The sequence below is a fragment of the Grampus griseus genome (genome assembly GCF_964374135.1).
Source record: "Grampus griseus genome assembly, chromosome: 3".
Classification (NCBI taxonomy): Eukaryota; Metazoa; Chordata; class Mammalia; order Artiodactyla; family Delphinidae; genus Grampus; species Grampus griseus.
In genome coordinates, this window is record NC_139019.1 from 168491045 (window position 1) to 168505554 (window position 14510).

The 14510-nt window shown below is 49.9% G+C and overlaps 1 protein-coding gene across 1 annotated transcript; it reads left to right on the forward strand.

Annotated features, from left to right (window-relative positions):
- Positions 1–13160: 13160 nt before the first annotated feature.
- On the forward strand, positions 13161–13490 carry TINCR (TINCR ubiquitin domain containing; the record flags this gene model as incomplete). The annotated part of the gene is made up of 1 exon (XM_082650406.1): positions 13161–13490. The coding sequence occupies one exon, from the start codon at positions 13161–13163 to the stop codon at positions 13488–13490; it is 330 nt and encodes a 109-aa protein (XP_082506532.1).
- Between the last annotated feature and the right edge of the window lie 1020 nt (positions 13491–14510).

Below are 14510 nucleotides of genomic sequence, written 5' to 3' on the forward strand. Positions count from 1 at the left end.
TCCTTTCCTCATTAGCTGGGCCTAACACCAGTCTCTGTTTTACATGGATACATAGGACAACATTGATTGGCCACGGCTGCTGTACTCGGCACGACAGACTGGGTGATATAAACAAGGGAAATTTATCCTCTCCCAGTTCCAGAGGCAGGAGTGCTTGATCAGGTGTCAGCAGGGCTAGTTCCTTCTGAGGCTGGGGGGCGGGGGTGGGGGCGGAGGGTAGGGTGGGGGATCTGTTCTAGGTCCTCTCCCAAACTCTGGTGGCAGCTGGCAGCCTTTGGCATCCCTTGACTTGTACATCCATCACCCCGTCTCTACCTCCTTCACCCAGCCTTCTCCCTGTGTGTGTGTCTGCGTCTGAATTTCAGACTGGATTTAGGGCCCACCCTACTGACCTCATTTGAACTTGATTACCTCTGTACCGGCCTTGTCTTCAAATACAGTCACATCCCAAGGTCCTGGGGGCCAGGACCTCAACATGTGAATTTGGAGGGGGACACAGTTTACAGTTTTCATACATACAGATTTTTCAGGAGTGCAACTTCTGGATAAATTGAGAGAAAACGGCTTGTCATTTAGTCCAGAACCTTACCAAGAGTTGTTCACCGTTTCTGTGAACAGACCTGCGGGGTCTAAACACCTCCCCTGCTGCTTCTGTCTGAGATTAAACGTCTGAATAGACCCATGCGTCTGAGCACTTCATCTTGTACATGATATAACCGGGGCTTGTGCCCCAGCGTTGACAGGCTAAATTAGACAGCACTTATCAGACATTATTTTCTTTTTATTTCTTCTGCTTGTATCTGATAGAGCGTCATATGGTTGGGTTGCTGGTTGTTTTGGTTTTTTTTAACTGTCATTAGGTTATATTCAGATTTTTATTTCAGGAGAGAAAAGGGAGGTGGAAGGAAAGATTTGTTATAAAAAGTATCTGCTAATGGACACTTGGGTGGTTTCCACCTTTTGGCTCCTACGAATCATGCTGCTATAAAGACAAGTTTGCCTGTAGGTCTTTGCACAGCTCTTTTCTATCCTCCTGGGTGTATACCTGGGAGTGAAATTCCTGGCTTATATGGTAATTCTATGTTTAACTTTTGAGGAACCACCAGGCTGTTTCCCACAGCGGCTGCCCTATCTTACATTCCCACCAGCCCTGCACGAGGGTTCCAAGTGTCTCTACATCTTCACCAACACTTGTCTTCTGGGTGTGTTTGTTTTCTTATATAATAGCCATCCTAATGGGTGTGTAGTAGTATGGATAAACAAATTGTGGTCCAACCATACAGTGGAATATTAGCCTTCAAAAGGAAGGAGGTTCTGACACCTGCTACAACAGGGATGAACCTTGACATGGTGCTCAGTGAGAGAAGCCAGAAACAAGGACAAATACTGATTCCATTCATAGGAGGTCCCTAGAGGAGTCCCATCCATAGAGACAGCAGGTAGATGGTGGGGGCTGGGGGAGGGGATGGGGAGTCAGTGTTCAATGGGGACAGAGTTTCAGTTTGGGGAGATGAGAAAGTTCTGGAGATGGATGGTGGGAATGGTTGCAGGACAATGTGAATGTGCGTAATGCCACTGAGTTGTGCACTTAAAAATGGTTAAGATGATAAATTTTCTAAAAAATGTTATTGAAGTATAGTTGACTTACAATACTGTGTTAGTTTCTGCTGTACAGCAAAGTGATTCAGTTATGTATATTCTTTTTCATATTCTTTTCCATTATGGTTTGCCACAGGATATTGAGTATAGTCCCTGTACTATACAGTAGGACCTTGATGTTTATCCATCCTATATATAATAGTTTCCATCTGCTAACCCCAACTCCCAGCCCACCCCTCCTCCCCTTGGCAACCACAAGTCTGTTCTCTATGTCTGTGAGTCTGTTTCTGTTTCGCAGATAGGTTCGGGTGTGGCATATTTTAGATTCCACATATAAGCGATATCATATATTTGTCTTTCTTTTTCTGACTTACTTCACTTAGTGTGATAGTCGCTAGGTCCATCCATGTTGTTGCTGCAGATGGCATTATTTCATTCTTTTTTATGGTTGAGTAATACTCCGTTGTGTATATATGTACCACATGTTCTTTATCCATTCATCTGTCAATGGGCATTTAGGTAGTTTCCATGTCTTGGCTATTGTGAATTGTGCTGCTGTGAACGAATGTAGGGGTGCATGTATAAGATGGCAAATTTTTATGTTACGTGTATTTTGCCACAATTTAAAAAAATGTTTTAAAGGTTGAGGTGGGGGCTGTTCGGTGTCATAGGAGTGAGAGCCACTGGAGTAGCCTCGGGTGATGGCTTGGAATCCAACCTACCTATCTGCCCATGGGGAGTTAATAGTTCCTCCCTGCTTTGGCTTCCTTAACTGGAAATATGATAGTATTTACCATTAGAGGGTCTTTGCAAAGATTAAATTAGCTGATATACATACAAAAGCTCAGAATTGCTCCTGGCATACAGTAAGTGCTCAATACGTGTTGGCAGGCCCTGGGAGGCCTGCACGAAGAGGGCCTAGGGTGCTCGTGCTTTCCGGGAGACCTGTAAGATATTTTGAGGCCTGGGGAGGAAGAGCTAAGAAACGATCAGCTCCAAAAATACAAAGAGAAAACTGCAACATCAGAATGAATACCTTATCAAATGTCTCCACATTTACAAAAAATGTGTCAGCTTCGTCAACTGCTAAATTTTGTATTCATAAAGATTTCATTACATTTCAAAACAGTTCCTAGGTTAAATTTTCTCACTATGCAGGAATTCCCAAGCCTGCATGGTGATTGCCAGTCTCAAATTGTATGCGTTAACTCTTAGTTAAATAATTTCAAATGCAAGGGTCTAAAAAGACTTTCGAGTTTTTTAAAGTACAGCCACAAAGTTGTCAGTTCGTGGGGATGTGGTGCTTTTTAACTGGTTTGCAGGTTGAGGGACAGGGTCTCTACTGAGTTCTCCCAGTGCTGCCCCACCCCCATCCTCCAGAGGTTAGACCATCCCTACTTCGGTCACACGGTTCACAGGATCAAAAAACCAGAAAATCAAGACATGGTTGGTTAGTACACCTGGAATGTGGGAGACACGTAGTAAATGCTTATCGAATCTACGGGAAGGAGAAAGAAAGAACACAAAAATTCTGTATCTTCAAGTTTTCAGAACACTATTCCTCATCTGGCCTATTGGGTCTTACAGGACCTGGCAGAAAATTCCCCTAGTTTAGAATGTCTGACGGGACACCAAATCTTGTAGTGCCTTCAGTAAACACCAGGTGGCAGATGATCCCTGCTGAGATTGAGAGGGAGCGCTGCAAAAGCTGGGACGTGTGCAGTAGTAAGGCTGCTGTTCCTGAGGAAGGACAAAGGAACACCTCTAGCAAGAGTTACCTGGGGGTGGAGGGAGGTGCTTGTTTATTTTTAATTTTTAAAAAAATTTTTGGCCATGCCACGCAGCTTGCAGGATCTTAGTTCCCTGACCAGGGATTGAACCCGGGCCCTGGCAGTGAAAGTGCTGAGTCCTAACCACTGGACCACGAGGGAATTCCCCAGGAGGTCCTTGTTTAAAATTCAGGTTCCCAGGCCCCAAATTCTGATCTACTGATCTGATTCAGGCCCTCCCTCCAGTCACTCCTGGGATGCTGACTGTTGAGAAGAGGTTTCCAGGGGATCTTCACTGCGGCCCTGTCAGGGAGGCCCCCATGCGGGCCAGGTGATTTATGTGAGAGCAAGCCAGGCTGGAGAATAAATAATCCCAGCTCAGCCCTTCGCCACCTGGATGACGTTGAGCCAGTTACTTTGAACACCTAAGTTTTCTCATTGTAAAATGGGCAGGGGGATTTCTGAGGACACAAGGAGATGATGCATTTAAAGCGCTTTGCGGGACTTCCCTCGTGGTCCGGTGGTTAAGACTCCGTGCTTCACTGCAGGGGGCACGGGTTCGATCCCTGGTCAGGGAACTAAGACCCCACACGCTGCGAGACATGGCCAGCAAATAAATAAAATTTAAATTGCTTTATACAGTACCCAGCATCTAGTGGGTGCTTAGCCAATGATTGTGGTTGCAGTTCATTCTCCTAGAAGAGCCAGGTCTAAACTGGGGCCTTCCGCCTCCTTGCAGACTTGGGGAAGGGGTCGGATCGGCCCCCATTCCCACCACAGATGTGATCTATGATGTTGCATTAACAGTTTTTCAAACAAGAGGCGCTGTTTGGGCCTCTGCAAAGCTGCACGCCGCGGGGTTAGGTGCCAGCAGCCACTGATGGTGCCTCGCAGCTGCTTCCAATCCTGCAGTCAGACCCACCTCGTGCCAACCAGCCGTGAAACTGCCGGGCGCCCCACATACTCAGCCACAGAAACCTCACATTGGCCCCCCGTGGGGAGGCTCGTAAAACGCACTGAAGCTTCCTCTGCTTGGATGCTGCCAGCCACGGTGGACCAAATATTTACAGACTCGGCTGAAATGAGACCCAGCAGGGCAGGTTTCACAGGTGGCCCAGAAAAAGTCCCCTCACCCCCTGTCCTTGGGAAAACAGGGCACAGAGTGACAAGCAGCCCATTAGGCCAAGGCCCACACCCCCAGCAAGGCAAGATGGGGGAGCTGGGCTCAAGAGAGCTTATCTGTTTAGAGCCAAAGGCATTTCCTGTGTGTCAGATTCTGTGCCAGGGACACAGCAGTGACCATGACTGAGACAGATCTGCTCTTTGGAGCCCAAGGGAGGGTTTCAAGCAGGAGGTGGAGTGCGCCTGGCTTCCTGAAGGAGGTGACTGGAAGGGCATTCCAGGAGAGGGAACAGAATGTGCAGGAGCCCCCAGGAAGGAACAGGTGCAGCACCTTGGAGGAACTCAGCAAGCAGGAATGTGGGTGACTTGGGGTCAGAGTGGTCTCCAAAGTCCTGGGCAGGTCAGGGATCAGGCCACCAGCCCACAGGCCATGGCATGTTTCAGCAGGGTTCAAGGGTGTCCATCACTGTCTCTTCCTGGGCCCTTCCTTGCTTGGGGGTCCAAATATTCACTGTCCCTGCCCCCCACCCACCATGCAACCAGCACTTTCTGCCTCTGGGGAGCCCGCAGCCGCCAGCCCTGTGGAAGGTGAGCTCATGGCCAGGTTATCTGGACAAAGATAACAGCAGGGGAACCCCGTGCAGCCTGCAGGCATGGGGTCCCCTCCACAAGGACCAGAATATAGGAAGTAGGAGCAGGCAGGCTACAAAGCTGATGAAGTTGGTCATCACTCTCCACCTGGACTGAGTCATGAATGGCAGGAAGTGCCAAGATGCCATGGGGGGACAGGGCACAGGGGATGTCGCTAATGGGGGGGTAGCTCAGTTATAGACGAAGAGGTGGGGGGAAGGGTGGGAGAGAGAGGGAGACAAAGAGATGGAGTGATACAGACACAGAAGGAAAAAGAGGCAGCAACGCACAGAGAAGAGAGACAGAGACTGAAACACAGAGAAATAGAGACACACAGACTCAGAGAGAGATAAAGCTGACACGGATGGATACCCCGGGACCCACAGACCCGCAGAGATGTTGAGCCACGGGGGCTGCTATGCCCCCTGTGCCCACCGGGTGGCGCCAGAGAGCCACACGCTGCACCGCAGCCGTCCCTGCCTGGCGCTTCCTGCAGCCCGAGTCCCTTTCTCTCCGCCTGCGGTTCCTCTATTGCTCCACTGCCGCCTTAGCGGGAGGCCCTGGACCCCAGAGTGGAGACGGAGGTGGAGGTTGGAATAGGGGTTTCCGCAGGGATCGAGGGTGTCCACAGCCCCCATAACCTGGACACCCCCCGCCAAGGCTCTGTGCGTGTCTCCTGTGCATATCTGTGTTTGTCTTGGAGTGTGTTTGCATTGTGTGTGTGTGTGTGTCGGGGTGTGTATCTAGACGGTCTCTGTGTGTGTCTCGTTTTGTCTCAAGGTGTGTGTGGTGTTTGTGTGTGTGTGTGAGGGGCTGTGGGCGTCTCTGTGTGTCTGGTATCTCCATGCCCCCAGAAACCTGACACTCTCTTCTCCTCTCACCTTCCCTGGCAGCTCTGCACGGAGTCACCCAAAAAATTTGAGAACCAAAACATTTATGGAGACTTACTGGTGTCCAGAGTCTCTACTGGGATGCCAGAGGAAGTGCTCCCTGGAGCGACAAGGATGGGTGTTCATGGAGCTGGCTGAGCAAAATTTAGGTTCTACTAAACCCAAGCACCTACTTTGTGCTACTTTCATGCTGTGAACTCAGTTTCCTCATCTGTGAAATGAGCCTGAAATTAATACCAGCCTCATAGCATTGCTGTGAAGTGATTGAGTTGAGGAGATACCAGACACACAGAGACGCCCACAGCCCCTCACACACACCTTGAGACAAAACAAGACACACACAGAGACCAGCTAGATACACACCCCAAGACACACACACACACACGACCAATGCAAACACTGCCTGGCACACAGCTTAAGGACTTAGTAAGTATCAGAAATCATCTCTTTTGATCCTTTTAACTACAAACACATCCATTAACCCATGGGTCAGTGGGAGCCCCTGAGAACTCTCCACTCACCACTAGGGATCTGAGGGTTGTCTTAAAGACCCAAAGAAGTGGATACTCAGATTATCTGCCTCCACACAAACTTCCCTTTTGGTCTAGTCCATTGGTTCTCAAACTTCACTGTACAGAAAAATGAGAAGATTAGATCATGCTGGGTATATAAATCAAAGCCAGTTGCTGTCCCATACACCAGGGACTCAGCAGTGAACAAAACAGACAAGGATGCCTGCCTTAGCGGACTTTGTGTTCTAGTGGGAAAAACATAATAAATGAAGTTCATTTGTCACTCAACAATGGTGAGTCATGATAATTAGTTACTATCCATCAATTTGCTTTCGATAATTTTGCCATCTTACCTTCCAAAAAGATAGTACTAACTTACACAGTAACAGAGGTGAACGTCAATTGCCTTGTAGCCTCACAGAATCTAATATGATCAGATATCTTTTTTGACTATTATAGTGAGAATTCTAGAGTGGTTAAACACATTTTCATGTAAAAGTCTTCGTCTTTTTTTTTGTTTCACTTTTTTTATTACAATGTCCCATCTATGTCTTTTGTGTGTTCAAAGTGGCATCCATGTTCTTTGCATGTCTCTATTCTTATTTATTTCTCACAACTCTTTATATATGAAGGATGCCACTTTAAAAATGTTAGTGGCAAATAGCCTTTGTTTCTAATAGAGCTAAACTGGAATAACACAATTTATCAACAGGGACCACCAAGAATCCTCATTTGTCAGACATCCTAGCAGTGAATTCCTTATGAAAACCCAGTGGAGGGGGACAGATGGGTCCAAGAAATAGTAGCTAGGAAGAGAGCATTTTGACCTGAGACAAAGCCCTTCTCAGATCCTTAGCTGAGAAAATGTATCCATCTTCTGAACTGGATTCAGCACTGTCAGGGACAATTCTTTGTTTTGTTTTTTTTTTTGGCTGCACAGAGCAGCATGTGGAACTTCCCTGACCAGGGATCGAACCTATGTCCCCTGCACTGGAAGCATGGAGTCTTAACCACTGGACCACCAGGGAAGCCCTGTTAGGGACATTTCTAACATATAAATTAGATTATGCCACTCCCTTGCTTCAAACACTCCCATGGCTCCTCATTGCCTTTAGACGGAAATCCAATCTCCTCTCCACACCCTTCCCAAAGCCACCCCCAAGCACCACATTTTCCTTTTTGCACCACCTCCAGATAGAGAGGCACCCTGAGCCTTTCCATTAACTCACTCCTGCCATGTTCCAGGAGCTCTACCTTCAGGTGTGGCTTTGGGAAAGTGATTTCCCTCTCCAAGACTCAGTGTTGTCATCTGAGAAATGGGATAACAAGTACAGACCTCATAGGATTGGTGGCAGGGACCCCATGGGATAACTGTTTGTAAAGCTTGATGGGATGTCCATTCGCTTTTTCCAAAGCCTTTTCAGCTTCTCCCTGGGAGGTGGGGGACCTTGGCAAACAGATGCTCCTGGAACTCACTTTCTTGATCTTAAAAGGAGGATATAAAGTTAGTACCATTACTGTCTAGGGAGAGCAAACTCACTCAAGGAGTGAGTTGGACCTAGGGTTATAGGGAATTCACATCCCTATAATCCCTGGAGGGTCCACAGATGCCACTTGGATTGGGGGCCCAATGGAGCGTCTTTTAAAAAAAATTTTTTTTATTGATGTATAGTTGATTTACAATGTTGTGTTAATTTCTGCTGTACAGCAAAGTGACTCACTTATATGCATATATACATTCTTCTTTATATTCTTTTCCATTATGGTTTATCCCAGGATATTGAACATAGTTCCCTGTGCTATTCAGTAGGACCTCGTTGTTTATCCATTCTATATAGAATAGTTTGCATCTGCTAACCCCAAACTCCTAATCCATCCCTCCCCCATCCCCCCACCCCCTTGCCAACCACAAGTCTGTTCCCTATGTCTGTGAGTCAGTTTCTGTTTCGTAGACAGGTTCATCTGTGGCATGTTTTAGATTCCACATACAAGTGATGTAATATGGTATTTGTCTTTCTCTGTCTGACTTACTTCACTTAGTATGATAATCTCTAGTTGCATCCATGTTGCTGCAAATGGCATTGTTTCATTCTTTTTTTTTTTTAATGGCTGAGTAGTACTGCACTGTATCCAATGGAGCTCCTTATATGGAAAAAGTCATTCACAAGTTCTTCTTGTAAACATTATGTGGGCCTCCAGCCCCAGAAAAAAATAAACAAAAACCAAAAACACATTCAGCCCCTGGGCTTCCAGTTTGAGAGACCTCTGATCCAAGGGGACAAGTCTAGGTAAGAAGGCTGTGTCACAAGAGGCTCCTTGGGATTCGAGAATTTGGCAAATTCAGTGGGTATGTCACAGATAGGGGCAAGTTAGCAGAGCGCCGACCCTCCCTATCTGCCTGCAGTATTGGTGGGATGCAGGCCCCCATCCACACATATGCCTTCTGCCTCTGACGATCCATGCATTCTCTTCCCTGCAAGACAGCCAGAAGTGATGTGTTGAATACCATTCAGGACCCCTGCTCTAGGATTCTTTTTTTTTTTTTTTGGCCACGCTGCATGGCTTGGGGGATCTTAGTTCCCTGATCAGGGATCGAACCTGGGCCCCGACAGTAAAGGTGCTGAGTCCTAACCACTGGACCACCAGGGAATTCCCTCTAGGATTCTAAAATGTTCGGGAGGAGGGGAGACTGTTTTGAGGATCTAGAATGCCGGGCACTCCAAGATTCTGGGAGTCCATGATTTTGGAGATCCCATGATTCTGAGCCTCCCAGGTCCCAGAACTCAGGGATTCACCGAGCTTGTCATTGCCCGCTTGGGTCCTCCATAATCGCCCGTGACAGATAATACAGTGTCTCGAGGCAGAAACCAAGATCCCTCTAATCCGGCGGCCTAGGCAGAGGGCCTACTGCCCGGAGCCACCTGGCTTTAACGGCTTCATGAGAAAGTCAGAATTAATTGGAACTGGCACCCAGCAGTCACAGAGCTCAACGCGGCTAGCTTGGCCTCCATATGTTAAAGCCGAGTGTCTCTGGGTCTTGCTCTGACCTGTTCGTAACACCAGCAGGTGTGTTGCCTGAAACCTGGAGCTTAGCCTGACAAGGGAGGTGGCTGGGACCGTGGTGACCCAGTGCCACAGGTAGAGCCAGCCGGCCCACTCTCCCTGACACAGTGTACACCAGCCTGGGCCCTCATTCTGTCCCTCGTCTGGGCCTCAGTTTCCCTCCTCTGTTCAGTGAGATCAGCCTCAGGTTTCCTTGTGGATTACATGTAAATTGCTCAGCGTGTGTGTTGTACTGTAATCCATCCTTGGGCACCTGGGTAGAGTCCCAGAAGGGATATAGCGACTTCTCATTTCAATAGCTATTATCAGAGAGATTATGCCATTTCACACTCCAAACCCCAATGCATAATATTGCTCTTTTCCCCAAACCCCAGCAACATGGTGAATTATGAAACTTTTTCATCCTTAGCAACCTGGTAGATTTTTTAAAAGTATTTCATGGTAGTTTTATTTTATATTGACCTTACCATGCGTGAGAATGAACTCCCTTTCATATGCTTGGAAGACATTTGTATTTCCTTTTCAGAAACTGTTCATGTCCTTTGCCTCTTTTTCTATTGAATTGTTGGCCCTTATTGATACCTGGAAGATTTTTACATATTAAGGAAATCAGTCTTTTGTCTATCATGTCTTGGAAAAGTTTTCCTTTGTTGATTGACCTTCTAGTATTTGTGTGTGTGTGTGTGTGTATAGGAATTTTACATTTGTATGTAGTCAGTTATTAATCTTTTTCAAAATATTTATTTATTTATTTATTTATTTTTGGCTGCGTTGGGTCTTCGTTGCTGTGCGCGGGCTTTCTCTGGTTGCGGCGAGCGGGGGCTACTCTTCATTGCGGTGCACAGGCTTCTCATTGTGGTGGCTTCTCTTGTTCCGGAGCACGGGCTCTAGGCGCACGGGCTTCAGTAGTTGTGGCACACGGGCTCAGTAGTTGTGGTGCATGGGCTTTGTTGCTCCGCATCATGTAGGATCTTCCTGGACCAGGGCTCAAACCCGTGTCCCCTGCATTGGCAGGCGGATTCTTAACCACTGCGCCACCAGGGATGTCCTGTGGTCAGTTATTAATCTTTTTTAAAAAATTTATTTATTTTATTTATTTATTTTTGGCTGTGTTGGGTCTTTGTTGCTGCGCGTGGGCTTTCTCTAGTTGTGGTGAGCGGGGGCTACTCTTTGTTGTGGTGTGCAGGCTTCTCGTTGCCATGGCTTCTCTTGTTGCAGAGCACGGGCTCTAGGCGCACAGGCTTCAGTAGTTGTGGCTCGCAAGCTCTAGAGCTCAGGCTTAGTAGTTGTGGCGCATGGGCTTAGTTGCTCCACGGCATGTGGGATCTTCCCGGACCAGGGCTCGAACCCGTGTCCTCTGCATTGGCAGGCGGATTCTTAACTACTGCGCCACCAGGGAAGTCCTGTAGTCAGTTATTAATCTTTTAAATCATTAAAGGTGTCATGTCATGCTTCAACACACTGGGATTATTATTATTTTTAACTTGCACATTTTCTTCTAGTAGTTTAATAGTTTCTCTGTCTCTCTTTTTTTTTTTTTTGCTTGGTTGGTGGGTGATCCATCTGAAATTAATTTTGCTCTTAGCTACCTTTAAAATCTCCATCTGAAATCTGATGGTTGTCTAAAAAGCTGTGTAGTAAGTGGACAAGAGCATGATGACTGAAACCAGGTGGCTAGGCTTCAAATCCTGGCTCTGCCATTTTTCACTGTGTATCCTCAGGGAAGTCACTCTCTCTGAGCCTCACGTTACTCATCTGTAAAATGGGAGATAATAGTGTCATGTGAGAATTAAAGGAAGCTTTTATTATTATTTTTTTAAATCATGTACCTAGAAGGCCATCTGGCACTTAGCCCATGTTTTTTTTTTCTGCTTGCTATTTTTGTTTTTATTTGCTTTTCAATTGCACTTGACTCTCAGCGTAGCCAATTAGCCAGCGACTATGCTTCAGGAACATTTCTAGGTGCTTATGTGCAGTAATTTACTCTCATAACAACCCCATTGGACAGATGGTAATATCGAGGCCCAGGGAGGTTAAGTTCCTTCCTGAGGAACTTCCAAGGGTCAGGGTTGGCATTAGAGCCCTTGATTTGCCCACTGCCCTGTTCTGGCCTCAGCCTCCCTCCCCCACTCTTGGCCACTCCTGGAGGAGGAGTTCCCACTGGGCTCCATCGTAACTAGCTTCTAAGTACAGACTAAATCTCTGAGGTCAAGTCAACATTCTGGATACCCAGAACTGGTCAGTCCTGTCCTGGTAGGTATGGCTGTGGAGAGGGGTAGGCAGCAGTCAAGGAAGGCTTTCAGGAAGAGGGTCCTTAGATAAGTAAGACTGGAGAGGCTGGCGGGGCCTGAGAAAGGGGTTGCAAGGGGGAGGGGAGGACAGCATGGAAGCCTCCCCTGACTGTCACTGACCACAAGCCTTGACTCTTGCTTCTCCCCACTAGGCACACAGTGAACTATATAGTTGTTGATCATGGGCAGTTGGTGGGAGTGTTGAACTTCTACTCAACTGTCAAAGCCCCAGGGCTCCAATGCCTACTCATCTGGAAAGCCATCTCCCCACTACTGGCCTTTCCCAGCCTGGGGTCTCTCCTACTACTCAAACCCTGACCACATAGGACTGGGAGTGTCTGTGTCCAGCTCTGTGTCCTTCACCCTCAACTGGGTGACCGTTGAGGGCAGGGCCCTAGGTTGGGATTTCTCTGGTGCCCAGCATCGCCCAGCCCAGCCCGGACACAGAATAAGTACTGGTTGAATAAGTCTTGAAGGAAATAAGGGAGTAAATGAGAGTCAAATATGTGAGTGACGAATACAAACCACAGGCACTTCCTTCCAGGGCTCCCACCTCCCTTGGGATAAAAGGCCAGGTCCTCCCTGTGGCCCACAAGGTCCTACATGACCTGCCCCATCCCCTCCCTGACCCCCCCCTCCTCCCTGTCTCCCCCTCACTCACTCTGCTCCAGCCACACAGGCCTCCTCGCTGTTCCTCGAACAGGCAGGCTCTGTCCTGCCCCAGGACCTTTGCACAGGTTGTTCCCATCTCAGCCTGCAGTAAGTACTCTTGATCATGACTCTTTGCGTGGTTGGCTCATTCCTCCTTCAGATCTCCATTCAAATGCCACCTCCACAGAGAGGCCTCCCTTGACCTTGATCCCTAAAATAGCCGGCCAGTCTCGAGCTCTCTTCCTCTTCTGGTCCCTCCCTGGCACTTCCCACGATCGGATGCACTGTGCATTTCATATTTATCTTTATGATGCGGCTCCTTTTCGTGCGTTTTGTCCCGGGTCACCCGGGGCGCCACCATCCGCCTGGCTCGCAGTAGGCACTTAATACAGGTCGACGTAAACTAAGGGGCGTCTGCGGGTGGGGGCTAGGGGCCCGCAGATCCACCCGCCGCGCCCCGCCCTCGTGGGGCCTCCAGTCTGCGAGCTGGGCGTGCCCGGGCAGGCTGGGCGCGGGCGCGGGCGCGGGCGCGGCGGGAGCGGGCGGCCGGGCCGGTTGGGCGGGTGCGGAGGGCGCGCGGGGCCCGGGCCGGGTCCGCGGGCCCGGGCCGGGTCCGAGTGTCCGGCGGGGACCATGGAGGGGCTGCGGCGGGGCCTGTCGCGCTGGAAGCGCTACCACATCCAGGTGCACCTAGCGGACGAGGCGCTGCTGCTGCCGCTCACGGTGCGGCCGCGGGACACGCTCAGCGACCTGCGCGCCCAGCTCGTGGGCCAGGGCGTGAGCTCCTGGAAGCGCACCTTCTACTACAACGCGCGGCGGCTGGACGACCACCAGACAGTGCGCGACGTGCGCCTGCAGGACGGCTCGGTGCTGCTGCTCGTCAGCGACCCCAGGTGGCCGGGGGAGGGGACTGGGGGGCGACCTGGGTCGGGGGCCCTGTCTGGGGTCCCCGGTGAGGGGTGAGTCAAGGCTGGGGGGAGACGGCGGGGCACAGGAGGGCCTGGCTGGCGTCCCCGGTGGGGTGGGAGGTGGGTCAGGATGGGCGGGGCCTGGGGGGCACAGGAGGGCCTGGCTGGGGTCCTGGATGGGGAATGCGTGGGGGGAGACGGCGGGGCACAGGAGTGCCTGGCTGGCGTCCCCGGTGGATTGGGAAGTGGGTCAGGGACGGGGTGGGGGGGGGGAGGCCAGGAGGGCCTAGCTGGGGTCAGGGTGGAGTGCGTGGGATGGTTGCGGAAGGGTGGACTGGGGATCCTTCTCGTCCTTGTGGACTGCTTGGAGAGCGCCCGGCACTGAGAAAGGCCAGGAGCCTGGCTCGATTCCCCCTGCAGGCTTTCTTCTTTTCTCTCGCTCTGTCTGCCTCTCTCCAGCCTCGCCGGTCTTTCTCACGATCTCTCTTTGTCTCCTGTCTCTCCCTCTCTCTGTGACACTGTCCCTGTTTATTTCCTTTCCTTCTTTCTGTCTCTGTCTCTATCTCTCTGTCTCTCTGCGTCTCTGCCCATTTCTGTCTCTGCTGTTTTTCTCTCTGTGTGTGTCTCTCTTCCTTTTCTGTCCATCCATCTCCCCCACTACCTCTGCCTTCCCCACAATCCCATCCTGACCCTTGCTGTCCACACTCTGACCTGGCCGTCTGGGGTTTCCAAAGAGGTCCCCTGGCCCAGATGACCCGAGAGGAGTGGGTCTCCCAACCCAAGAAGGGGTCTGCAGAGAAGGGCAGCTGGGCTGGGGGAACAGCACATGTAGAGCCCTGGGGCAGCTTTGGGAAATGGTGGAGGCTGGTGCTCGGCGAGATTGGCAGTGGATGGAGGCGCTGGGCCGGGGAGGGACTGGAGCTGTCTGTGTAACACTGGAGTTTATGGGGGTCATGCTCGCTGGGCCCCTAGAGGCTTGGTCCACCAAGTCTGGGTGACATTTTGAGGGTAGGAGCCTTAGATGCCAGTCCTGGAGGCTCAAGATGTGGTGGGAGGGGCCTGCCTCTCCAGGCCC